Here is a 26,788-nt window from a genome sequence, read left to right on the forward strand (position 1 = left end):
TTTTTTTTTATGATTACAACAAAAAACATTGTTCATTCTCTGATCTCATTGCAAAATACATAATATTTTTTCAGGATCTGCAAATCTTTCAACAGATTTGAAAAATCAAGACATTTCTATGTACATATCCCCACTCCTGATTTGCAATCCACAACTGCAGCTAACTGATTTCCAATCAACCCGTAAATGTTGGTAACACTTAGCCATTCATCATAGAAACTATCGAATAGATAGTACATAAAAAATTGCACCCAAGCATATGAGTTAAAATTTTATAAGACCTTCTGTAACTTGTGTATTTTTAATAATTTCATAACTACAAAGTGATAAAAGTTAACAATATATTTTTAAATAATCGATTGCTTGAAAATGGTAAGCTTAACGAACACTACTAACCAAAATGGCCATGCACAGAAAGCATCTTAATCACATTCTGTGCAACAGTTTATTCAACTGAAACTTTACATCTATTTCTTCCTCAGCGTGAGGTTATCTCTATACATGTCGGTCAGGCGGGGTGCCAGATAGGCAATGCCTGTTGGCCATTATTCTCGCTGGAGCACGGTGTACTAGCCGATGGAACGCTGAACCCTAGTTTAAATGTGGATGAGAATATGACCACCTTCTTCCATGATACCCGCGCTGGGCGTGTTGTGCCACGTAACATGTTTATCGATTTGGAGGATTCAGTTATTAATGAAATCAAGTCGGGCCCCTACCGGCAGCTGTACCATCCACTATATATGGTTACCGGCAAGGAAGATGCGGCCAACAACTATGCCAGAGGGCACTACACCGTGGGTAAACAGCTTGCCGAACAGGTGTCATCAACGTTGCAGAAGCTATCCGAACAATGTGACGGACTACAGGGGTTTTTGATTTTTCGATCATTCGGTGGCGGCACAGGATCGGGGTTCACCTCACTACTGATGCATCAGATTGCTTTGGACTATGGAAAGAAGTGCAAACTTGAGTTTGCTGTCTATCCTGCCCCGATGATCTCGACAGCCGTTGTAGAGCCTTACAACAGCGTGTTAACCACCCACACTACCATGGATTCGTCCGACTGTTGTTTTATGATTGACAATGAAGCAACCTACGACATCTGCGCGAACAACCTCCAAATTGGTCGTCCTGATTACCTTCATTTGAACACGCTCGTAGCACAAGTTGTTTCTTCTGTAACAGCTTCCCTGCGCTTCAAAGGCACGATGAACGTAGACTTGAACGAGTTTCAAACCAATTTGGTACCTTATCCTAGGGTTCACTTCCCTCTTGTCTCGTATGCTCCTCTGCTGTCCGCTTCGAAAGCCAAACATGAGTGTTCATCCATTTCGGAAATTACAAACGCCGTCTTCAGCCAACAAAATACATTGGTCAAATGTGATCCTCGAACTGGCAAATATATGGCATGCTGTCTGCTCTACAGAGGTGATGTCGTACCGAAGGATATCAACAACACGATCGGTGTCATTAAGGCCAAACGTCACATCACATTCGTAGACTGGTGCCCAACCGGGTTCAAGATCGGTATCAACCAACAGGCACCCTCTGTCCTACCTGGTGGTGATTTGGCCAAACCAAAACGGGCCGTATGCATGCTGTCCAATTCGACGGCCATCTCCGGTGCGTGGGAGAGGCTGAACGTGAAATTCGATCTCATGTACCGGAAGCGGGCCTTCGTTCACTGGTACGTGGGCGAAGGCATGGAAGAAGGTGAATTCGCCGAAGCACGCGAAGACCTGGCCGCCCTAGAGCGGGACTACGAAGAGGTCGCCGCCGACACGGCGGATGCCGGTGCCAGTGATAATGATGAATATTAGTTGTTGGTTTTATTCGTTTCAATGTTTGTTTAAGTGTTAGTTTGGTGTTAAATAAAAATAAATGTTCGTTCAAAAAAACTGCTTCACAAATCCTTTGCTACTTGTCACCAAGGGGCATAATCAATTTGCTCATCTGACCAAACAAATATCCATCAAAGCACAGTTTTACTAATGTAATACTATATTTTCTACTTTTTTCGTTTTGAATAGCGTAAAATTAGAATATTTGTACCTTACAAAATATTTGTTTCACATAAATCAATATTAGCAGATTTCATCGAGGCATGTCTGGCTAATCCAGAAGAAAAACTTTGTTGCTAAAACTAAATCCTATCGCTAAATGGCTCAACTCAGCTTTGCTTTATCTTTTTTTTTTCATCACGAGTCAAGAGAGAAAATGGTTTAGGATAGGCCAATCCAATTGTAAAAAGGGAAAAACTAAGATTGGATTGCAAAAAAAAATAAAATAATGCTTTCGACACTCAATTATACCTTGTTCAGCTTTATGACATGCTTTGCCATATCACGTCGAAATATCGGATAACGAGTTAATCGGATTTTAATTGGAGAAAGACTCAACTTTTCAACTTATAATCACTTATTTAGAATTTCAATAGAATGATATGAGATAATTGTAAGTCTTTGATCAAGCCCAATACGTCTATTTAGTGTAAACACTGCTTGGTTCGAATAGAATATAATTCTAGTAGAAAAAAACCTCAAAAATAAACTGAATCCGGCCTGTAGTCCTGACTGTCTGTCCCACAATATACCCCATTTTTTTGCTTGTGTGTAAAACTTCTAGTAAGGAACGTTTGAGAACAAATACGAGACACTCTCACCATTATGGGTACGGCGGACAGCCTCGGCGAACATCATTGACACGTCGATGCACTGTAACGAAATCAATTAAAACGATGTTCAATGCAGTTATGGGGCCGTGCCTGAACCACGTGGTCATGTTTTGATCACTTTTTATTTTTATATTTTTATTGTATAATTATGGACTTTCGTGGTCTTTTTACAAACCCCCCCGTCCCCCTCTTTATGACCACATGGTTTAGAAACGGCCCCTATAAGTTGTAATGCTTACCTGAATTTTAGGACAGTCCTTCATATGTCCGTCCTGTGGTATGGTGTTCGTTACAACTACAGCCTCGAAGCAAGCATTATTTATTCGCGAGATGGCTGGCCCGCTGAAGATGCCGTGCGTCAGAATGGCGTACACCTTTGTTGCTCCCGCCTCGACCAGCTTGTCAGCGGCATGGACAATTGTGCCGCAAGTATCAGCCATATCATCCACCAGGATCGCAACCCGGTCTTTCACGTCACCTACCAGCACCATCGAGGCGACCTCGTTTGCCTTTTTCCGTTCCTTGTGGATGAGCGCGAATTCTACATTCAATCGATCAGCGATTGACGTTACGCGCTTCGCGCCACCGGCGTCCGGTGAAACAATGATCGAATTTCGCCATTCGGCAATATTTTCCCGTATCCACTTGAGCACTGCCGGTTCTGCGTATAAATTATCCACCGGGATATCGAAGAAACCCTGCAACAACAAAAAAAGGAATTATTGTGAATCGATTCGCAATTAGCACCATTCCAATCATACCTGGATCTGTGAAGCATGTAGATCCATCGTTATAATATGGTCGGCTCCTGCCACCGATAACATGTTTGCTACCAGCTTGGCCGAGATTGGGGCACGGCTCTGCAAACAGAAAAATTTCAGAAAAAATGGTTAAATATTATTTTATGTTAGTCATTAGAATTGGCCACATTTTCGACAACAAAACCCAACTTAAATGCAATTCCAGTTAGTTTACCGCAAATTTATACTGATTAGATCACCCGAATTGTTCAAAAAAATACACACGAATGAGTTGAATCCCTACATGCAATTTTAATGAGTGCCCAATGAAAATGAGTTTCGAAGTAATAACTCGCGAGACACTACGTGACTCTGTGAGCCGATAGTACTTTTTTCGTGCCCATTCGTTACTTCATCTACGAGAGTGCACACACAGGGCACGTTACTATCCTGTTTGAGATAGTGAGAACAATTCACACGCAAATTGTTTGAAACCACTCAGAAAAAAAACTATCTACATTATTGATAGGATAAGGAAAACAGGAAACAAAAGGGATATGAGGAAGCCTTTGCAGTTGCTGCAAACACAGGTGCACTTTTAGTTTGGAAACTTAAGGGGAAACTTTAGCAGGACACTTTCCGAATCAAATTCACACTGCCTGCGTAAATAAAAATACGTGCCACTAATGCGTTGCTATTTTATTACTCACAATGTACATATCTGGAACGTAATCCTAGAGGGTAAAATGTGTAATTCACAGAAAGAACTAACATTAGAAACTTCGGGGAACTAACGATAATATGGCTGCTGCAAAGCAAAATTCAAAAAACGCTTTCCGAAATGTCTGTTACCTTGCGCCAAAAATGTGGAAACAATTATCAACAGCTTACATACTGCAAATTGAGGACTGCAATTATAGTGGTACTTAGTAAAGAAACTACTTAAAATATACGGTAAAACACAGTCGCATACGTGTTTGGATAAGTATGGATGGATACTCGGAAAGAAAATATAATTCCCGAAGAGACGCCATGTTATCCCGGCCTACTTAAATTTCAATGAAATTTTGCTGATTTTTTTTGGCTTTTGAAGAAAGATAATTTTAGACAAATTTATGAAAAGAGATAACAAGAATAGGTATTTTGTTTTGTTTTTTTTTTCTTTTGTTATCATTTGGGAACTCCTACAATTTTCGCAAATAAAAAAAAAATCTCTTAACTATAATAATAGACCTTTTATTTTCATATTTTTAGAAAAATAATAAAATAATGGTATTAAATAGGTATGGATTGTTTCAAGAAAGTTCACTTTTATAAACTATTTTCCCAGGTGTAGAGGCTAAACATTCTAACTGGAAATTACGAAACATGGCTGTTTCCGTAACCTGTCTTTCGATTTTGATTTTTTTTTTTTGTGAAATGATTCTCTAAATTATCTAGAAAAATCCGAATTTGTTATTTCTCAATCATCTATTATTAACTTTCTCAAAGGCATGCGAAAAAAATATATATTAAATGGGGAACTATTAATTTAAAGGTGTCTGCTGCTAAAATCGGCCGTCGACCTGCCATTAGAAGCGACGGCCTTTTTCAGGCAACCAACTTAATATTTCTTTGCCCAGATAAACTTTCAATTCTCTACTTTTTCAAGAGAGTTACTGTTTTACCAAACTTGCACATTATTTTTTTTTGCTTAAAATGGTGCAAAATGTATCTTTTATCTGTGTTGTAATGTATGTGTAACATGGATTAATGATCAGATTTTTGAAAAATGAATGAATCATATAACAAGGACACGACCAAAATAAACAGACGTAGACTTCACATAAAAAATAAACAGCTTAAGTTACCAGTCGCATTATTCACCAATGAATTGTCTATGAATTCTATAACAAAAATGTAGACACTTTCCTTCGAACGTGCAACTTTTCCATTTACTTTTTGTACTTCGAAATAAACGCAATAAAACACAATTCTAATCGATGTTATGATTAATAAACACTGTACATACTGGATGTGATCGAATGTGTGGTGGTTTGACCCCTTTAGTAAAACTATTCTAAACGACGAACTGATGCTGAAAATGAAAGTCAACCGAAGGTAACTGAATTAAAAACCAATGAAGATTCAAACGAGTAGAAAACAAATAAAGTGTAAGAGAAAATAGTAAACAGGAACGATCAATACCCGAAACTTCCACTCATTGGTCTTCATCAACATGGCCAGCTTATCATCGCCTGCCTAAGAGGGGCGGTAGGAGATCAAAATATTAATAATATTTTCATCAATTCATATACAGCTTTTGCTTGCAGTCCACACAAACAAGCGACAATGTGCGGAGACTATATGAAACAAGAAATGAACTGAAAAGTAAACTATAATAATCTAAAATTCAACGAATAGTAGTAGTACACAACACGTAATCCGGAGTTTGTTGGCATAGAAGTGTGCATGGTCAAGTGTTATCGCCAACCGCATTGAGAGCGAAATTGGTGCTAGGAGAGGCCTGCCTGTTTTCAATCTGACAGAAGGACATGTCTTATCATGCCACTGGCTGTTAATAGTGCATCAATAGCCCAACTACCTTCATCACCAGTTAATCATTCGTCGACTGTTGACGTCATTGATGATTTACCAATCGACTATAAACAATATATGCGCACCAGGGATTTTTGTACGTGCAACGTTCACTGGCGATGAAACTGATGAGAAAAAACTTCAGAACTCTGTAACATCGATAACCTCCCGAACTGACCTCTTCCGACGATAGTGGGTTGTTTACAACTAGCTTTTATTGACAAATGCTTTCCATTTGCATGATCAGTTACTAAGGAATGTATAGTTGCAGTTACAATTTCATACGATACAAAAATGCACCTTAGGGTAAAAAACAAAACCAAGAAAAACTTCCACATTTTCACGTACCAACAAACAAAAATTCTATGGGTTGGTAATATAACAAACGAAAAATATGATTTAACTTTGCAAGCTTTTCTGTGAGCATTCTAGCTAGGAAATCATAAACTATTCAATCGAAGCACTTGAAATCACACTCGCCTGGCCTACCTTGTCCTTCTTATCCTGACGAGCATACGGGAAACACGGTATTACAGCAGTCACGCGCGAAGCCGAAGCAATCTTGCACGCATTGATCATAATCAGCATTTCCATGAGGTTATCGTTGATCTCGCCGGAACCGGATTGCACAATGTAGACATCCTCACCCCGAACTGATTCGCCAATTTCGACACTGTAATATGTAAATAGCCAAAATTAGTAGGCACAATATTAGCACGTTTGCGATTGAGATTCACTACATAAAAAAACTGCTGAAAGCTGTTTCTTTCCCGTTAGCTAGCAATAAATCACTTTAGCCAAATATTTGGCCGAGACTAGGGTTACGAGATAAGGCAATAAATATACGCGATTTGGTTTTGCATGCGATGGGACTCGACCAATGTTAACTAACTGAATCCAGATGCTGCGCAATGTGTAGCGTTGAGAATTACTACAAAAATATATTTCCCGATAGCGTAGCCCACTAATGTACATATTTGAATTCATTTGCGAATTCATTCGTGTATTTACAACAAATTGTTTTCTCAAGCCTTCACAGCAAATATCACCCCTAGTAATGTGGAGCATCTGCAGCTTATTGGAAATTGTGAGAGGTACAGAGCTTATTATACTTTATAAATTAAACAGAAGATATTACTATCCAAATGATAGTAGCAGTTTTTTACTCTTAACTCAATAGAAAAAAGAAAGCTCTGATAAAGTTTTCTGACATTGTACTCGATATATTTCGTCTGAATCAATGAAAAAGTAGGGCAAACACTCCTGTCCTTCACTCGTCTAGTTTGATATTTACTATCTTCTTTAAAAAGGTTTGAGAATTTAAAACCAAAAACTGAAATAAATGTATTTTAATCTATACACTCAAACTTTTTTCATTGTATTCTTTTAAGTGGTGTAATTTTTTATGAAAAACCTAATTATAAAAACATAATTTCACAAATCCTACAGATTTGAGTAGATCAATTGGAGAAAATGCAGATTTTTTTTGGAATTCAAATACGTAAAGTTACTAATCTGAGAGGATTCGGTCAATGACTTGGGAAATTGACATGAATGATATATTAATGGTTGAACTGCACACGTTCCAGCTCAACTTTTTCAATTAAGATAATTTTATTAAAGATTTGGTCTATTTCCAAACGCTTCAAAGTATCACAATCAGTGCAGCTACCTTACCATGGTTCGATTCGCAAGCCATTTTTTATTTGACTCTGCAGAGAAACACGGGATCCATACTCTGTCTATAATATCTACACAGTCGGTTCTTAAGTCGCCATACACAATCAAGCATGTAATTTAACTCAATGAAATTTCTACCATCACTGCAAAGATAGCAACAACTTGAGAAGGCTCAGCGACACGTGCTACGCACATAAGCTTATCATACACAGCAGAACCCAAACAGTCGTGAGTAAACATGTAGAAATTTTAAATTGCCCTCATACAAACATATCTACGCCGAGCGGAACGGCCACCGCGTTGTTCCGGAATCTAACAGGATGACCACAAGCTTATGTCAATCCTTTACTTCAACGCCAAACGTACAGGTTACAACGTCGTCTAGAAAAACAGACGTGTGCGTACAAAGTGGCATGAAATTGTGAATGTGCCAACCAGTTTTGGATCCCTTCCTAATGTTCATTGCATCACATTTGATTCTGTACGTAGACTTGATGTCTTGTTTTCTTATTTAGCCGGCAATGATTTACAATCGGGTGGGCTTGGAACATATTTGTCAGAAGAAAAACTTCATTACATCATACTGTATCTTGAAAGTAATTTTTCGTAGCCATTACGATTTTCAAGAGTCTATATCATCGTTCAATTAGTCAATGGAATTGATTTTGCTAAATCACAGGTGAATTTCTAACTATCACAGAACACAGCATCAAATCACATCACAGAAACTACCTGGACAACGGGGGAGACTCCCACCATTTTCTACTAGCATTCTGCTAAAAAGTTGAACAGGTGAAGCACCGCTTGCCAATCCCAATTCTCGACTGACTTATATCTTTGTAGTATTATACCCTAGCAGGTACTCATCGCGGTTAGCAAAAGTCAACTAGTTGTCACACTTCAAGGTTAAGTGAATTATATTTTTAAAGCTTCTGCCATTTTTGTTTGCTCTATTTTTCCTATCCAATGGACTTTTGAACAATATTAGCCACTGCACTTCAGACTTACGGAATTTGTTTGATCGATAACTTTGAAACATTAGGGCAAACCCAACCTGAACACGACAAACATGCTAGAGAACGAAAAAAGAGCTTACCATGTTTCCAGATTGCTGAACTTTTTTGTAACCACCTTCCCAAGGTCGATTCCCAGACGGTCCACAATACGCGAAGCCAAATCCGGATGGGATGAGCCGGAGAAAACCTTGATGTTCGGCATTCTAGACTGCAGGAGCTGTTGCTGCTCGATGTTGCTGCTGGACTTCTCCAAGTTGTTTCGGATGAGACTTCTGGCGCGAATCGGTTTTGACGATCTGACTGGCATCACACAATCTACGGTATCAAATTAAATAAGAGCTGAGCTCGCAGTCGGTCGATTGGTGTACTGGTCTGTAAAGTGATAAAGTATGCGAGTGGAACGGACACACACAGGCCTATGAAGGTACAAAACGGGATTTCCACAAGCGTGTGGTTGTGCCGTTCTCACTAGCCAACAAGCACAACATGTTAGGTATGCTAATGATGACAGTAACTGCTTCAGGCAAACAACAAACCATGTGCTAAATTTTTTGATAAGCGTCAGCACTTTGACGTTTAAACCTGCGGGATCAGCATCTGCGTTACACCGTTTATACGGTTTAAAACATTTCGAAAACGGTAAATATTTTGCGAAGTTGGTCGAAACCTCTACACAGAGAAAAATAAACTGGTGCAAAATATACCTATACATGATTATTTTAACAATACCAATAACATTTCAATTCACGAGAAAAAATACCATGACAACAAGAAAAAGGAACAACAATTTACAAAACACAAAAATCTCTAGCGGTTGCTTTTTGAGTCGATGTTTGCAATTAAACTTATTCAATACACTTTTAATATTGCCATTCGTTTTTCAATGTTGCTAAAGAGATCATTGCACGATGACGTAACAAAACAAGAAGAAGGAAGAGATTTGACAGTTATCGGGGGTTTGTTTACATAGAAAAATTTTCGGCTCGAATAGAAAAGCGGAAGTTTCTTGTTAAAATAACGTTTCCAAGAACAAACCAAAAGATCACAGTAACGAATTCGCATAGGCGGAGAGTTTTCCCATCTTTTTCGTACTTGTATCATTCATTTTCACTCCGATCGCATAAAAAGTGAATAGAACACCTTGTAAACAAACCCGTGGGAAGTGTCAGAAAAGTGAGGTAATTTTTCGTGTACAATGATCTATTGCTGCAGTAAGTTACTACTAGAGTTACTCAGAGAGAGAGAGAGACAGATAAGCGATGAAAAAACCGCCATTTTGGCAACTGGGTTTTACATGTCAGAGGCAGTGTTGCCACATTTTCATCTGTACTGGGAGCTGCAAAAATCTTTTTCATCTGTACTATTTCCGGGAAAAATCTGTACCACTGGCTTAAAGTTTTTATTTTCTATATTTATACAGCTTCAACGTGAATTGTTTAGAGAAAACTGGGACTGCGTTGACTCATGTCGTTTTCGTTTTCGCGGTGTACTACACTCAAATGACACTTTTGACACCGAAAATGTTTTATTTGATTTTTCGTGTTACCCTTTTTCTGTCTCTCCCTACACTTTTTCTGTCACTGATGACACCCGAAAAAAGCAGAGTGTGCTGTAGGAAGTTACCAACACATTCACACGTATGTGTCAAAACTGGTTTGTTTTGGTTTTCGTTCCACGTGGTAAAGTGTCAGGTAAATTTTTTCTCAGCACATTTGCGAGATGGACATATGAAATGGAAACGAGACAAAATGACGAATGCGATTATGACCAAAACAAAACGAATTGACAGCTATCCCATTATTACGCATACCAATGCAATGACACTGAAAATGTTTTATTTGAAGCTGCAAAGTATAGCACGGAGAAAGTGTAGTACACCGCGAAAACGAAAACGACATCAGTTAATATTAATTCCAAATTACTAGCTCGATTTTCAATAAAACTTTTGCACACTTTAGAATGGGGCTCGGTAATGCATATTACCGAGCCATTGCGGTTCAATCTCCTGAAAATTAAGCCCAAAAACAATGAAACCCATAATTCAGCAACACTACCGATTTTTCGGATACAATAGTCAACCACACCACAGAGATTCATGTTTATATAAAAAAAAATTAAAATCGTGTAAAAATATGAATCAAAATACGTTAATACACTAACGACATCTGTATTGGGGCCCATTTCCACTGCATAAATATTATTGTATCGATATCAGTGCTTGGTTTATCACTGACGCGCCACATATCGCGAGTATTAGCGCTTGCGGTTAAATGACGGTTTGAACGACTGTTCTCTGTGACCACTAGCGTTGCCAGGTATCCAGATTTAGCTGGATTATCCAGATTTTTGAACATGTATCCAGGTAGACAGATTTGATGTCCAATTCTCCAGATTTTTCATGAATGATCCAGATTTTATCCAGGTTTTATTTTCTCTGTTCCGCAAAAAGGTCATCACTTCAAATTTGGCGCGAAATTTTGCAATTTCGTCACCACAAATTTTACGTACCCCAAGACTTTTATCCGAAGAACTTACCTTTCACCCCAAGAAATGACTTCCAGATTTTTTTTTTTACCTTATCCAGATTTTTGAAAAAATGACCTGGCAACGCTGGTGACCACACTTAATCAAAAATAAGTCGTTCAGTAATTTTTGGCAACAATCAATCGGTAAACTGTAATAACACCAGAATTCCTGCAAAAACAATCAAATTAACGACTGTTCTGTAATAACCTTGAGTTTTTCCGCAGACAGACGTCCAAGCTTAGTTCCAAGCTTGGGTAAGTTTTTTGTAGTAGCAATTCGTAACCAAGGGTGACATTGCGCATTTCGTTTCGAGTAACTCGAACAAAACTAAATGATCGCTTGTGGGCGTTGTTTCGTTTTTTTTTGTATTTTTTTCGACTTTGCGGGTTAGATGAGTCGAAGGACAAATGGCAATGACAGCTCCTTCTGAACTTAAAGTAAAACTGGCAGTATGAGACGTATTCGAAAATAGTGAAAATCGTTCGAATCGAGCTGCACAATGGCACCCCAGATAGCGCTACCAGTGACGCCTGCCTCGTACACCAGCGAAAAAAAAAATGTATTGTAGTGTTAAGGTCACTAGGCGGCGCTAATGTACAAGTGACTTATAACGCAATTCTCTTTGAAAATTTACACGGAATTTTCGATCAATGTTGTTCTTGCTTGAACGTTTGTCTGTGGTTTTACCATCATTTCTTCAGTTTTTACTGAAATATTTGGTGTTTTAGGGGTATGTATATTGTTTTTTGTTTTGATAAGAAATGTCAAAAAAAATCATATATCACTGACTTTTTTATTTCAAACAGCAGAACTATTGAAAAAAAAAAACGTTACTGCCAAGTGGATTCCACTTACTTCTGAGCTAATACAGTCGTCGTTCGATAACTGCAACATGTTTAAATTGCAGTTATCGAATGCCGTTTGATAACTACAACACTTGACACATGCCAAAATTTAGAGGGGGTCCGTCACTACCACTGTTGTTTTCAATGATGTCGAAATGTATTTTTTTAATGGAATAGTGGCAAAAAATAGCAGAAAACTAAAATAGGCAAGCTTTTTGATTAATCAACTTGCATCACAATTCATTGTGTTTTAGTAACTTAATAAAAATAAAATTAAGTTCATCACTACAATAAACTATTTTACGAGACGTTTCTGAACTCAATTCATGAATGAAATGTTGAAAGAAAGCTCGGAACCGCCGACATAACGCAAATAAAAGCAACATCAATGTCAGCAGGATCCGTGACACCTGTCGGTGCGTAAAATGGTCTATTTAACGCATGGTCACAAAATATTGTTTGTGATCTACTATGCACTGCCTCACTAAGTAGTAAAAGCTAGCCAAACAATGCACAAGGGATATTATTATAAGAGAAAACTCTTATAATAATTACGGAAAGTAAACCACATACATGGTGATTTTGCTTCATTGAATAATAGGGGAGATCTGTAATCTCCCATCTAGGATAAAGAGACAACAAGTAAACGAAATCGAAAAAAAAATCGAAAGAAAATGAAATGTTTACAGAGATTCAACAATTTTCATTTTCGAATGCATTTAGAATCCCCCCGCAAGATCTGTCACTTCAATGTCAAATATGACTTTGACATCAGATTTGACGGATTGCGGTCCTATAACTGCAAAGTTGTTGCAATTATCGGTCTTGCAGTTGAAAAGCGTTGCAGTTAAAAGTTTTGCAGTTATCGAACGGCGACTGTAGATGAAACTTTTCATATCTAAGTGGAATACACTTGCGTTTCACTGCACAGTACAAAATCAAGTGTCTTACACTTCGGTTTGCCATGTCATGCATACTAAAATCAATCTTTTTACACTCAGATTTCAATGCTAAAACGCGTTAAATGCCAAAATTCGTAAAAATGCCGTGGATTCTATTTAAAATGGATATGGGTCGACCTGTTAAAATGATTGGGTTGGATTATTGGTATTCATGTGTAAAGAGCATTTGGTATGAGCGTGTGATTTTTTTTTCAGTGTATTATTAGTATTATAATATTTGCCTGTATTCGCACACATTGTTTTATTAGTGTGTATAAAATATCCTGACTCCTGCGGAGAAATTAAATATGGCAACCCTGTTGCAAGTGAACGACAACGCTTTTTCAAAGCAACCTGTCTTCAATTGGTATAAAAATTTTCAGCGTTGTTCATTCCATTCCACTGCTCCTTTGTTCGATTCTGAATGAAACTTCATCTGAAAATCTAAGCGTTCAATCATAAATATTAGTCTGAAGTGATTTGGAATAGACTGTACCTTCCCATACTATAATCGGTCTTTCAAAGTCCTCTTCCCGTTCACCAATACAGCTAACACGAAACATCAAACAATTGCTACTGTGTGCGAATATTCGCAAACGCAAACATCGATAGCGCGCCCCTAGAAAGGAAAACCGTCCACAAAGAAGAAGTCTGAAGACCTCGTCGATTTGCAAGCAGGGAACGAAGGAAGTACAAAAGTCAAAAACAAGGTTGCTTCTTGTTTTGAATAGTGGCGAAAGATTGATTTAAAGTGTGTTTTTGCTGGCACGAAAACTCGTCAGATTCGGAGCAAATTGCGTTGTTGCTTAGGGCCGTACACGATTAGCTAAATTTTGCTGGTTCAAGCGCCCGTCGGAGAACCAGATAGAACCCAAAACCCTTGTGATTATCATTCTCCAGACTAAACGAAGGTAAAATGGCGAATATGGCTGTATCCCGTATCAAGCGAGAATTTAAGGAAGTTCTGAAAAGTGAAGAGGTGAGTGGTTGACAGCTTGACAATGTCGTCATTTCAGGCGATTCGGGGGAATCTGACCGAGAACAAATTGCATAACCCGTATTGCTTGTTGGATTTAGTAGTTTCGGGATAAGTTCGTGACAGATGTCAACCCTGACTATTTTTGGTTGACGAGAGAAAATATTTATAACTTCCTTGTTGAATATTATTGACGAAAACACCTATTCGTTTTGTTAGATTGCTAATCTATAACAAAGTAAGTTCTTTTTTTTAATTGCAATATTTTTTTATTGCGTGTATTCTGTATTGTTTTGCTTTTCTAAAGTTACAGACGTAATGTTTTTTCACAGTCTTAATGGGTAGTATGTTGAATACAAATAAGCTTGTTTTTCGTATGCTTATAAATAACAGTTTGTTAGCATAAACAACATTCCGCACTTGATGGAATGTTGTTTGCTAAAATGAAAATATATTTGTCAAGTTATAATCGGTTATCATTAATGTTAGTTTTTTACTAAATAACTATAGATAGATGTGATTTTAATATATCCAAACCGTTTATATTGAAATCGCTCAAGTTTAGCCGACTAGGTACTTTTGTTCCAGCAAGCAGAATAAAATACTTTTAGCGAAAATGTTATAAATACAAACAAAATACAAATCAAACATTCACAATGATTTTAACAATTACTATACCTTGTTCGAACTCGGTCTCCGATTCACTGGTGCTGTTGCCGTTCTTCATGTCGTGACTTGCAATCAGCCTCCAAAATGTTTTTTTCCAATGCGCTTATCACACAACTGCACAAATGCTATAAGCTACTGGAATTTGGACGGTGGAACGCTTTTACACCCTGCTGGAAACTAACGAAGCACTTGGAAGTTTTTCGACTTTACAGTGAACCTCAGAATACAATCTCATTCCAGCTAATCTGAAGCTAGATCGAAGCTGTTTACAGTACTAGAGTCCCCACAAGCCATGGAGGAAAGTGTAAATATTATTTTCAATGTGCAAGCTTAGCAACGAGTGCGCAGCATTATCAGTGATAACTTGATTATGAAAAATCATGGCACTAGGTAAAGACATAACACAAATTAAATCTTCTGAACGGGACTGTTTAAATTTGAAGGCAGACATACCATGAATGTTTTTATATTTGTCAAAGAATACTAATATTTATTCCCTGTGTTCAACGAAGCTTCAGTACTAAAGTAGTATTATATTTCTACTATTTAAGTGTTTTTTATCTCAAATTACAGATTGTTCAGTGTTCCATAAAATTGGACATAGTCAATGATAATTTTACCGAGTTACGTGGGGAAATTGCCGGTCCGCCTGACACGCCATACGAGGGTGGCAAATTTTTGCTGGAAATTAAAGTACCCGAAACTTATCCGTTCAACCCCCCGAAGGTATGTACGCCCTACCATTGTCCCTTTGGATTCATTTTTATTCTATTTTTCTCACTCGTAGGTTAAATTCATCACAAAAATCTGGCATCCAAACATTTCATCTGTAACTGGAGCCATATGCTTGGATATACTGAAAGACAATTGGGCCGCTGCTATGACTCTGCGGACAGTACTGCTTTCGTTGCAAGCATTACTCGCCGCTGCAGAACCGGATGATCCACAAGATGCGGTCGTTGCTACCCAGTATAAAGATAACCATGAAATGTTTATCCTCACCGCGAAGCACTGGACAAACGTGTACGCCGGTGGTCCTTGTCGGAATGTAGACTTTGATCAAAAGGTGCAACGATTGCGTGATATGGGTGTAGCAGACTACGAAGCACGTGCTGCGCTTTCGCGACACAACTGGCACCTGGAACGCGCCTCCGAACAATTGTTCAGTTAGTTTTATCAAATTCGGTATGCTATCGATTCTTGTCTTTTAAAGCACTCACGATGTTATTTTTGTTCAATTTGTTGTTGAAATTATCCACGTTTACTCAAACAAAGCGCCACAATTCGGCAACCAGAAATCAATTTGGAAAAATGGTGGTTTAAAATAATGTCTATATTGTCATCCGATGGGAAATAAAATGCTAAAATTACAACAAAAACAGGTAAGGTGCATGTAAAAAGCAAAAGCAACTTCCTTTTATAAAAAGACAGGAGAGCGTACGTAGTGAACTTTTTAGGGATTTGAGCTGCAGCAAAATAATGGTGATATCGTATTAATATAAACTGAATAAAAAAACTCGAAAACCATTGACGTTTCCTATCCATTTAAAATGTAAAAAAATCGGCGGAGTAAGTTTTGCCGGTTGCCGTTTGCCTATCTGTAATCATTCACATTCACACAATCATTTAGTTCGGAGCGTGATTTTGATAAATGCCTGTTATGTAAACTGTAAATTGAGTAAATTAAGTATATAAGCATAAACACATTTGAGTTGAAATAGTATAAACGATAATGCATACCGGTTAACCATTGTATTCAGCTATTCACAATCCTTGTTAGCGTGTACTAGTCCCAACAGAAGACGGCACAGGTGGAAACACTTATGTTCCCTTTTATGGACATCACTAATGGGGGCTGTTTTCTACTGATTATTTTATTATTTTGAGCTGATTGTCCGAATTTGGGTTTTAACAATTTGAGTGAACTATAATGCGACTCCATCGCAAGAAAAACGATGGAAATGAATAGCAATTAACGATGTTCCTTTATTTCGGAGTACAAGAGACAAATTATGTGCTCCACGGAGTATCCTTCCTTAATTTTTAAAACACGAAATTGTGAGGCAAAAGGATACGAATCAATGACAATTTTTAACGAGTTTTGGCCAATTCTTCCAAACCGTTTCAACACGCTTAGCACATACCCATACGCAATCGAATACAAACTGAAAATTGGTATTGGAAAAGTTGGTACTTAAAATTCGCTCCAGTAAATTGTGATTGCGAAAAGTGTAGAGCTACACGAGAATTGTTTCGATTACATGCAAATGTTTTGAACCCTTATTTTGCGGCACATGAGCATTGTTTTAGTCACAATTATTGAAAATATGATTTAAGAAGTTGTCTGTAAAAGTTTCAAGAAATACAAAAATCGCCAAAACGAAACCGCTACTTACAACTTATGAAAATCTGTAAACTATAGGACGGAATACAAGAAAGCAACAAAAATGATAACTTTTTTTACCGCTGCGTTCGTTTACAATAAAAATTGTTTGCCTATTTCTTCAAAAAATGGTTGATTTCCACTCTCAGTTGAGTATTTATTATCAAGCATAAATATTTGTAACGAAGATTGAACACTCCTGTGGGCTACACTAGCCTTAAATTCGATCTCTGGTGCATGTAATATGGATAGACCGAGAAAACTTAATAGCCACGATTAGATGTAAGATTTTGTGAAATTGTGATAGTTTACATTCAAAAGGTGCTTTGGAAATAATGTGATTGCAAATATTATCATGCTATCCTTATCCAAATGATTTTTCCTGTGACCGTTCGCGTAAGTCTATGAGCAGTCATCATTTGATAGTTCCTGCTTTGGCTTTAACACTGGCTAAATTTTTTTGCTTGATGGATTCTCTCCAGTCAGCTTCAATCTTCATGAATGTGCCACCTTGCTGATAGGTGACGAATTGCTGATTCTGTTCGCTACCCGTTTTCTTCCCAACCATTGCAATAATCTGCTTCATAGCGCGTTCTTCAAACTCACGCTGGTTGTCCTGATTGCTACGAGCAGACATGTCTCCCGCCCAGTGGCGACCGTAAGAAAGCTTTGGTTTGTGCTTGAGATTCTTTGGACGAAACGATCGTGGACTGCTGTAAGCAGACTCTTCGCCATCGCTACTACTACTAGAAGAATGACTAAGAATAGTGCCTGATTTATCGGCGTCTTCCGAGTCGGATTCAGTGTCCGATTCGGCGATTGACTGAGACTGCTGGCGTGTTATAAATTTCCTAGTGGATCGACTGGGTTGAGCATCACCTTCAATATGGAACGTCGGCAGTAAACCCTGCCTCGAACGATGCGGTAAAATTCCTATACCATTCCACCATGGGTCATTGACGGTGTTGGGAGGTTTGAACGGAGCCGTTTCATACAAGCAACCACCCTCAGCAGCCTGCATTGCTAGCTGCAAAATCGAACGATCGCGATCCGTATCTGCCTGTACGGTATGTTCCCGATATTGGCAACCCTGCAATATAAAACCAAAATCAATAATTTTAAAATGGAAAAAAGCAAATGTAGCATCTCACCGTAGGACCAGGAAGAGTTTCATAACGATATGCCTGCTTACCGCAGCATGGATACCGTCCTGCGGGTCCCGGAACTCGACCTTCCGCCGCTGGTCCTAAAAACTGAGGTTGCTCCGGATGATATTGACACCAAAGCATTTGATATACCGCGAAATGGGTATCACACATAGCACAATACAGAAAGTGACAGTGTCCCCACAAACGCCAGTACACTTTGCGCCACGAGCGCATCTCTTTATGAAGGCTCGCCACATAGCTAGTTATGTTCCATGCAGGGTCCTTCACATGTGAACTTATTAGTTGACCCCAGCGATTCAGGCGAATATTTTGTGGCACGCAGTGTATAAATGTACTAACGGTTTGGGTCAGATATTTTCCGCAGCGTAGACATCGAAACATACCAACAAGTGTGGCGTAGTGACCTCGCAGTGCTTGTGGTTCAATCTCACAAAGACTCTGAATAAGCTTAGTCCAAAGACGTGGCGCAATGCGATCTTTTTTATCCTTGACCATTTCGAGCTCCAGATTTGTAAACATGGCTGCAAGCCTTGTGATTATACTGTCGTTGAGGCAGGCTAAATTAGATGATGCTCTCACAACTTCGTTCAACCGAGCATGACAAAAGGAAAGGCAGTCCAATAACAAAGGTTCCATTTGCAGAAAACTTGCTGAAACTAAGATTGGAACCACATTAGATGGATCAAGAGATGGCCAATCTTCCTGCGAGGTGGATTCCTTCTTGACCCACTTCATAAGCCACTCAAATATTTGCAAATCGCAATGCACTGAGATGTCCATGTCTTCTAATCGTTGACCAGCAGTAACATCAGCAAAATATCCCATTTTCGTGATCAGTAGCTTCTGCGGACAAGAAAAGTCCCGTGATGTTCCTTTGACTTCGTCGCACACATGAATTATAACCTCAGGTCTTAAACAAAACCGGAAAGGTAAACTAAGGACATATATAAAAATTTTCAATACTCACTCGGAACGATTGTCCGAAATTGACATTTGAGAAACTGAAGACTTTCTTCTAGCTCCCAATTTGGAAGTGCTACTTGCAATCAGAAAATTTTGAGAAACATCTCCTGATTGATGATTGGTTTTTTTGAAGCTGCTTGTAACTGGATGATCGGTCGACGTCCCTTCAGCAAGATTTTTCAAAGTTGCACTGTTACTACTAGGAGTAACCTGTATAACCGGATGATGAGATAGCTTTGGATGAGCTCCTTTGTGATACCCAAATCCGGTCGGTCCTGACGTACTGGATGGACAAATAAAGGGTAATACCGAATCAAGAATACCTTCGTTCAGTACTTCATCTAACTTTTCATTCAGTAAAGCATCTAAAGCTCGGTTTGGAACTTCTACAGTTTCTTGTTTACTTTTTTGTGATTTACTATGCGTAATAGACTTTTTCTTGAAATTTTTTTTTTGACCATCATCCTTGCTATCTTTTTTAGTTGTTTGTCGACGAGCCGGGGATGCTCCATGCAAGTTTGGATTACCGGTTGCAGCTTCCGAATGTATCTGGTTCACCAGTTCATTTTTTGCCAGTTGGTTATAGTCAAAGGGCGGAGGGTTTTTCTTGTTGCTGTTGAAGGAATCGTTTACTTGACAGGTTATTTTCAAAAATTCTAAAAAGTCATGCATAGAAATTGATTCGTTTCGGTCACAATCCGTCATTGCTCTTTGCTTCTTTAATTTCGTGCACAAAACACTGGAAATTTTAACTTGGATTTTTTTTTCTAACAGGAAATAATCCACATAAATAAAGCAGGTGTCCATAGCAACGGTATCAGTTTCCTGTGTTGCAAAATTTTGAATTCATGTGCCCTGTGGGTTAACCTGTTTTTGTTTGTACTTGGTGCTATGCAGCCCAAAGAGGTTTTGTTTTAAAAGTTTCTGAACTCGAAGGAGACGCTTTGAACCAGGGGGAATCTATCTGTCAAATATCGTGAAACCGTGACCAACACATTTGGCAACAAGGCGTCTGCATGTTTTGTTTTTTGTCGTTTTGATCGAAGTAAAATGGAACGTTCTCTTTTAACAAAACTCGAGAAATCGCGGAAAACTTCTATTAATAATGCGTTCCGTAGTGAAATTTTGGAACAGCAACAAGTTTTTAACGAAAATTGATGATGTTTTATCATCACATTGGTAATTTATCAAACGTCATGGACCAACAAACTTCATGGACCAGAGTTGATCTGCGATAACGCACACATATATGAAATTTGACAGCGGTAAATCCCCCCTGCTTTGAACAGCTGATTGCTCCCTTGAAAGATTTTACGCCGATTCTCTCAGCCGCTGGCAGCTAGGATTCGGTAGTGTTTTTTTTTTTTGATTTCAGCTCGGATTTCAGTGAAACTTTGTATGTTAGATGACATCAATCGTTTGAGCAACTTTGCATCATGATGTATGCAATATGCATTTTTTTAAAACTGACAAAAATCTATACTCTTTTTGAAGAAATTTTTGTGCGAAAAGCAGTGAATAGAGCAACCCTTTTCCAATATTTTATTTGCAATAGTTCTAGCGTATGAATCCAGTTTCGCCTGATTTTCTGTTCGCACTGCAAAGTGTAATGAAATTTGGAAACTTTGCAAAGTTATACTACTATGTTTAAGAGTTTGGTCCATCCAGGCCGACTAAAAGACACGACCATTCGTTACCCAAAATCTCATACGAAATGAAAACGAGACCAAACAATTAGTCACATACAAGCCCGGGGAAATAACATAGGCTAGCCCAAGACCGTACGAAAGTTGTATACGGCCGTGAATCAGAACAAGGACGATGGTACCGATGGATGGTATAGAAACAGTGGCATCAGTATTCCTTTGCCATTATTACACATTCCTCGAAGTGTTATAGCGAAGTTCTTTATTTCACCAGCTCCCCTCGTTTTGACCTGGAAGTAACCTAACTGTTGTCAAAGCCCTTTCTTTATTCGCTCGATTTTGACCTGGCGTGCTGCCCGAAGCACGCAATATCAGTTTTTTATGTCATCATTATATTCTTTCATTTGATATATAAAAATTGGAAATCCGTGAGTAGCTAAACCATAAACAACCCAATTTTTCAGCTTCAACCCACCACCGCACGTGCTTAGTTCAAAAAAAAAAACTGGCATCTCTTTCTTACTTGCGTCGTAAATCGCGATGTCGTTTCTTTATTCCTCAGCAGAAATAAACCATTTTACGAGACGTTTCTGAACTCAATTCATGAATGAAATTTTGACAGAAAGCTCGGAACCGCTCACATAGCGCACGTAAAAGCAACATCAATATCAGCAGGATCCGTGACACCTGTCAGTTCGTAAAATGGTCTGTTCGCTATAAAATAACGCTATAAATCACACCAAGGCTCACACTGCTCTCTACACTGGTATTGCAGCAACAGCAGCAGGAGCAGTGGCAGGAAAGCAGTAAATAGCCGTGACGCTTCATTTTTCTGCATTCCAAAACCGAAAGTTTACATGACAATGGACATTGTTTTGGTTTTATAAAAAATCTTACTCCTAAGACTACCAAAAATGAAAATTCTGTAGTATTATACTACCTATTCTTCAGTCTTCAGCAGCTATGCTATCTAGTATTTTTATAGAAATCGCCATTTTTCAGAACCGTGAAAAAAGGTATATCTGCGAATAAAAAACAATAAAACTAAGCGCAACTGCACGTACTGGCAATAGAAAATTTTACTGTGACCCATTCTCAGCTATCGAAATTCTGTTTGTAAAAAAGGCAACATTTCTTGACCCACTTTCTTTTCTACTGAATTTCGCGCTATATTCGTAATTCAGACGGTCTGACAGTACGTGGTCCCCGCCCGAAAAAAAAAATAACATTAACAAAACATTCAAAAAACCTTAAAAATTGCTGTAATTGTACATAGTTATACCATAATTTAACTATGTTTTTCATTGTAGATACATCAATTTTCCATTAAATATCATTGCCCAGAACAATAAAAAACATCGTTTTTGCCATTTTTACAATGAAAAAGGGGGGTCGTTATGTATCTTAACAGCATTTTTTCAGGCATTTTTCCCATACATTTAGAAGTCACTGACAATGTTTTTCATGGTAAAATTATTGTCGGTGGTAGAATAAACAGCAAAAAACGTTGTTAAAACATAGTAATGACAACAATCGTTTACAAGCTTACAGTAAAAATACCGTGTTTTTTATAGTTCATAAAAATCCATTGTGTCTAGTGCACCATTACTATCGTGTTTTCGGTGTTTATGTATACGTGAAGTCTATGTATGCGATGTTGTATGTATGGATGAGGCCTGTAATAAATATCCTGCACGTTGTTTTGTCTACCTGTCAAACATTGTTCACAAATTTTGCTGAAAATCCATTCACCTTAGAGGGCAATTGAACCCATTATGTGTGATGATGTGCATTGGCATTCAAAGACGCTCAGGAATCTTAATTGTTTAAATATTATTCCGAAATATGGGATAGCCTCCCGTGTGGACGCATCGTGCCTTCCACACGGCGCATTTTTTTCGTGTCGTCTTCTTTCTGCCTTCTATTGGCGAAAGTGCTGGCAACGCCGTGTTGTATAATTTTTCGCATTTTGATCGAGAAGTATATTGTTTTATTTTTTCCTCCAAAAAACATAAAAAAACATAAATTGGGAAGCATGACGACAAGAAGGCGTGCACACGGCGAAGCTCACTACGGCACAATTGCGCCTTCCATGTAGACGAGTAGGTGGCAGAGGCTAGAAGGCACATTGGAAGGTTTCAAGAAGGTACTGCCAATTTTCGTCAGAAAAGCGATGTCATGCCGTGAGTGTATTCGGCCCCTTAAAGATCAACTCATCTCACAGGCAAGGGAACCTGTTATGTACAACGGGAACGGGGAGCAAATGGTTAAATCTAGATTAACTTGCATTCAGTTTTTTCATCTGATTCACTCACCTCTTGAAGTAATCCTCCACGGATCTGTCACAGCCCAAATCAAGGGATCAGGAACATCGCGTTTCGCTTTCTTTTTGATTTCCCGCTGCAAGGCAGCTCTACGACGTTTAGTGCATCGGCCCATTTTCTCTAGCGGTAATACTTTTCTAGTTATGTTTTTGTTTACACTGGTTGGTTGTCGTCAAGACAACCATCGCGAATAACATTGTGGCCAGTTTTGCGGTTGAATAGATTATCTTAAAAATTAACTGAACGAAACTTTAACTGCAAAGTAGCAAATGGAACAACTTTTGAATGTTTTCAAAATATTTCAGTGATTCCTTTGATTACCTCAATTGTAAAAGGAATTAGAACAGGGTCTTTTATGCAATTACTCAACAATGAACAAAATATCATAAAATCGAAACTTCCAACACTGCACTCATGCTGATGCAATAAAGATGTGTTGGAAGACGGTTTCGTTTTTGCGTTGTAATTAGGGTTAATTAACAAACAGTGGACCTCCTGGTACATACGATGGCTGATTTGATGCGATTTTATTATCTTGTTCATACGAAGTTGTTTTTTGATTTGTCATCATTTTTAATAAACAGTTTCAAGTGAGAGGTGTTTTCAGACTAGAAGTAGGTATGTAATATAGATATACAATTAGTTGCACAAATAAAGATTCGGAATGAAAAATCGCTAAAAACCTCGAAGGGGTCCACTCTAGGCTGATTTACCCTACACACCGGAACAATTTGTAAACAAAAATGATGTGATACTAAGGTGACTACGAAGTGAAAAAAAATCATTTATTGGAATAAATTTACAGTTAGCGGTAAATTGAAACAGTTTCCGTGCTAAAATCTTCAATCGGTAGGTGAATAAACAATCTCCGAGTGTAAATTAAAAATATAGGTAATGCTGCTACAGTGAAAGTGGTGAAAAAAACTGATTTAAACCAGCCTTGCCGAGCGTTAGGATTTTTGCCTAGTGTGATGGTGGACCTAATGCACCCCAACAAATTTACAGAAATCTTTTGAAAACATGTGAAAATCATGGAAGTAGCTATCAAATAGTGAAGATACCATTAAAATGATCTTAAAATAGCAAGATTATGAAAATTGGCGCAGGTATGTTAGTGAATTTAAGCAAAAATTATGATTCGCTGGTTGAGAGTGAAAGTTGTAGGTGTGTGCGACGTGTACGTATAGCGTAAAATTGATGAGAGAGTTTGAGAGAGGATCCGGCCATTTTGGTAGCCATTATTGGTTTGCGAACCGTTCAACCTTAATGTTACTTTTTTTCGGGCGTGGCTCTGTGGTTAGCGATGTCGGTCGGCTAGCTCTCCCACACGGTTGTGATATCGGGCTCGATTCCCGATCGAGTCGAGGGTCTTTTTCGAGCTGGAAATTTTCTCGACTCAGCACTGGGGCGCGGTGTGTCGTTGTACTTATCCTGCACATGGAAAATGTGCCAAAAACTTTATCGATAACTAATCTAGTTGATCGAGACCGCTATTAGCCCCAAGGTTAAGCGTGCGATATTGTTGTTGATAGTACGTGACTGAGCTGCCGGAAAGCTCGATATCCTCTTTGTAACTTAAGCTGCTGAGGCCCTTTTGTCGATGTTTGCTTGAAATATGTTAATCTCACTTTGTCAACCCGTATTCGTTCACTCTCACTGGGTTGCCTGCGTTAGTGTTTTAGACTGTTTAGTTGGTGGCTTTGACTTTTGACAGCTGTCAAATTTTAGTTTGGAAGGACGTGACGTCACATATTTCTTTTCCACACGTTTTCATTGCGAACGGTAGCAGTAAATCGTAAACCAAAATGGTAAATGACCGAATTTGAGTGCTTTGTTCTTGTTTTGTGTTCAAAATGTTGGCTGAAGTTTATCATTGGATAGCCCGATAGTTGATGGTTCTCTAGTTTTTATCATTTTACTGCGGAATCCTCGAGAAAAAGGTGTAGACAAGTGGTGCTTGTGCCGCTTCTGATTTGACGTCTAATGCGAACGCTTCAATGGTGGTTGAAAGACAGCAAATTGGGTTATCCATTGATCTATGTTACGAACAAAAGATTCTGACCGTTGTTACTGCATTGTAACGTTTATTTTAGGGTCGCGTTCGTACCAAAACCGTGAAGAAGGCGTCAAAGGTCATCATTGAGAAGTATTACACTCGATTGACCATGGATTTCCATACAAACAAGCGTATTGTTGAGGAGGTGGCTATCATTCCGACTAAACCGCTGCGAAACAAGATTGCCGGGTATGGTATGCAATTTGATTTTTCGAATCCATAAAGTAAATTTCCTTTGTTTTAGATTCGTTACTCATTTGATGAAGCGGCTGCGTCACTCTCAAGTGCGCGGTATCTCTATCAAGCTGCAGGAGGAAGAGCGTGAACGCAGGGACAACTATGTGCCTGAGGTTTCCGCTTTGGAACAGGACATCATTGAAGTCGATCCGGAAACTAAGGAGATGTTGAAGCAGCTAGATATCAACTTAGCTATTCAATTGGTCAATCCCACGACGCAAGGATTCAGCAGACGGAATTAGTTTGGCGAATGATTACAATCAATATGGCAAATGTAGCAATTGTTTATACATGTTGCTAATATCAGTCGAGCCACACAATTTGGATTTGAACAAGATGCTATCGAATGTAAACTAGCGAAAAGGAAACTTCTTTTGTAAAGAAGGGTAAATACAAGATTACAAGGTGTTCAAATCGAATCAGTTGCAACTTTTATTGTAAACTTGGATGACTGATAAAAAATATTATGAATAAGGTAGGTATTCATGAGCTTGCGGCAGCTGAATATATCTTTCTGGGCTACCATAGTCGCCGATTGAAAAAGATTAGTAGCGGAATTTCACGTCATTGAAAGTACAAATTTTGGTTTCTAGTTATTGCTGGTGAGGTGATCTACAGAAGTAGAATCGTTGCTCGTCGAAGCGTTTGTAATATGGCTCTAAATTTACGCACAAATTAAAAAAATATATGAAACTCTTTCAGATTTAGTATTTCAACCAAACGTAGTGACGTATACAAAGGTTTACCTTTTTTATTGCTGTTTGTTTGTTCAGTTCGAAACAGGTTGAATTGAATAGTTGAGCAGAAATAAACATAGGTTTTACACTGTTTGTGTTTGTGGAAGAAAATTCTTTTAAATTTTCACACCTTCATTCATGTTCCTGGAGGTATCCAAAATTTCTTTTTTCTATTTTTTCGAGCACAATATTGCATGATTGTTAACTAAAAACAAAACATGAATTACGAAATTATAAGCATTTTCAAATATATGTGCAACAGAAAAATAATATATATATAAAGTTTTTTTTTCACGCGAGTGAAAAAGGCAAATATTTCACTTCACTTGGAAATGGTAATTTTTTATTTTGTCGAATAAAATCGAAGGCTACATTATCTTTGCTAATGGGTGTGCACGTTTGCCTCAATCAACACCAGCGGCATTACTGACGGCTTTTGTCTTTGATAATGAATGTGCAGGCTTGCTCATAGCGACACTAGCGGCATTATTGCCCACTAAGCAAAATTTCAAAATAAGTTATTTTTCTGGTCGATGAAATCATCGAGTGGCACGTTTGTTTGTCTGTGCTGTAACCTTCCAAGTACAGTGATGATTCGCTCGTTGGGTGTTCGTTAGTTGGGTGTT

At 38.3% G+C, this 26,788-nt stretch overlaps 5 protein-coding genes across 10 annotated transcripts; 3 read left to right on the forward strand and 2 right to left on the reverse strand.

Moving 5' to 3' along the window:
• The first annotated feature begins 183 nt into the window (after positions 1-183).
• On the forward strand, positions 184-1,922 carry LOC129722036 (tubulin alpha-8 chain-like). Its single transcript, XM_055675222.1, has 2 exons — positions 184-372; positions 483-1,922. Exons 1-2 carry the CDS (start codon positions 370-372, stop codon positions 1,821-1,823), a joined length of 1,344 nt encoding a protein of 447 aa, XP_055531197.1. The 5' UTR covers positions 184-369; the 3' UTR covers positions 1,824-1,922.
• Positions 1,923-1,986: 64 nt separating this feature from the next.
• Positions 1,987-14,900, reverse strand: LOC129722037 (ribose-phosphate pyrophosphokinase 1). 5 transcript variants are annotated; one of them, XM_055675223.1, is made up of 7 exons: positions 14,657-14,900; positions 8,771-9,005; positions 6,484-6,667; positions 5,605-5,658; positions 3,439-3,537; positions 2,917-3,375; positions 1,987-2,717 (listed from the first exon to the last, which is right to left on the reverse strand). In XM_055675223.1, exons 1-7 carry the CDS (start codon positions 14,703-14,705, stop codon positions 2,625-2,627), a joined length of 1,173 nt encoding a protein of 390 aa, XP_055531198.1. In that variant the 5' UTR covers positions 14,706-14,900; the 3' UTR covers positions 1,987-2,624. The 5 variants fall into 5 exon arrangements, with proteins under 5 accessions (XP_055531198.1, XP_055531201.1, XP_055531200.1 ...); XM_055675226.1 differs by lacking the exon at positions 5,605-5,658; XM_055675225.1 differs by lacking the exon at positions 5,605-5,658 and having other exon boundaries at positions 6,475-6,667.
• Positions 13,327-17,159, forward strand: LOC129722040 (ubiquitin-conjugating enzyme E2-22 kDa). The gene is made up of 3 exons (XM_055675232.1): positions 13,327-13,981; positions 15,221-15,373; positions 15,435-17,159. Exons 1-3 carry the CDS (start codon positions 13,919-13,921, stop codon positions 15,816-15,818), a joined length of 600 nt encoding a protein of 199 aa, XP_055531207.1. The 5' UTR covers positions 13,327-13,918; the 3' UTR covers positions 15,819-17,159.
• On the reverse strand, positions 17,131-20,002 carry LOC129722032 (SANT and BTB domain regulator of class switch recombination). Of its 2 annotated transcripts, XM_055675219.1 has the most exons (4): positions 19,833-20,002; positions 19,167-19,775; positions 18,182-19,109; positions 17,131-18,120 (listed from the first exon to the last, which is right to left on the reverse strand). In XM_055675219.1, exons 1-4 carry the CDS (start codon positions 19,967-19,969, stop codon positions 17,446-17,448), a joined length of 2,349 nt encoding a protein of 782 aa, XP_055531194.1. In that variant the 5' UTR covers positions 19,970-20,002; the 3' UTR covers positions 17,131-17,445. The 2 variants fall into 2 exon arrangements, with proteins under 2 accessions (XP_055531194.1, XP_055531193.1); XM_055675218.1 differs by having other exon boundaries at positions 19,167-20,002.
• Positions 20,003-24,805: 4,803 nt separating this feature from the next.
• LOC129722435 (40S ribosomal protein S17) lies at positions 24,806-25,844 on the forward strand. Its single transcript, XM_055675883.1, has 3 exons — positions 24,806-24,940; positions 25,226-25,377; positions 25,433-25,844. Exons 1-3 carry the CDS (start codon positions 24,938-24,940, stop codon positions 25,665-25,667), a joined length of 390 nt encoding a protein of 129 aa, XP_055531858.1. The 5' UTR covers positions 24,806-24,937; the 3' UTR covers positions 25,668-25,844.
• The last annotated feature ends 944 nt before the right edge of the window (positions 25,845-26,788 follow it).

The sequence above is a fragment of the Wyeomyia smithii genome, chromosome 2, assembly GCF_029784165.1.
Source record: "Wyeomyia smithii strain HCP4-BCI-WySm-NY-G18 chromosome 2, ASM2978416v1, whole genome shotgun sequence".
Lineage (NCBI taxonomy): Eukaryota > Metazoa > Arthropoda > Insecta > Diptera > Culicidae > Wyeomyia > Wyeomyia smithii.

Excerpts from the sequence above, each read along its gene's own strand:
- LOC129722040 (XM_055675232.1), top strand. The coding sequence starts at position 13,919 with ATGGCGAATATGGCTGTATCCCGTATCAAGCGAGAATTTAAGGAAGTT. Across the intron at positions 13,982-15,220 it reads AAGTTCTGAAAAGTGAAGAG|ATTGTTCAGTGTTCCATAAA; the intron begins GTGAGTGGTTGA and ends CTCAAATTACAG. Across the intron at positions 15,374-15,434 it reads ATCCGTTCAACCCCCCGAAG|GTTAAATTCATCACAAAAAT; the intron begins GTATGTACGCCC and ends TCTCACTCGTAG.
- LOC129722037 (XM_055675223.1), bottom strand. The coding sequence starts at position 14,705 with ATGAAGAACGGCAACAGCACCAGTGAATCGGAGACCGAGTTCGAACAA. Across the intron at positions 9,006-14,656 it reads GGAGACCGAGTTCGAACAAG|ATTGTGTGATGCCAGTCAGA; the intron begins GTATAGTAATTG and ends TTGATACCGTAG. Across the intron at positions 3,538-5,604 it reads CCAATGAGTGGAAGTTTCGG|AGCCGTGCCCCAATCTCGGC; the intron begins GTATTGATCGTT and ends TTCTGTTTGCAG.
- LOC129722032 (XM_055675218.1), bottom strand. The coding sequence starts at position 19,969 with ATGGACACCTGCTTTATTTATGTGGATTATTTCCTGTTAGAAAAAAAA. Across the intron at positions 19,110-19,166 it reads ATTTCGGACAATCGTTCCGA|ACCTGAGGTTATAATTCATG; the intron begins GTGAGTATTGAA and ends GTTTTGTTTAAG. Across the intron at positions 18,121-18,181 it reads AAACTCTTCCTGGTCCTACG|GGTTGCCAATATCGGGAACA; the intron begins GTGAGATGCTAC and ends TTTATATTGCAG.
- LOC129722435 (XM_055675883.1), top strand. Across the intron at positions 25,378-25,432 it reads CTGCGAAACAAGATTGCCGG|ATTCGTTACTCATTTGATGA; the intron begins GTATGGTATGCA and ends CCTTTGTTTTAG.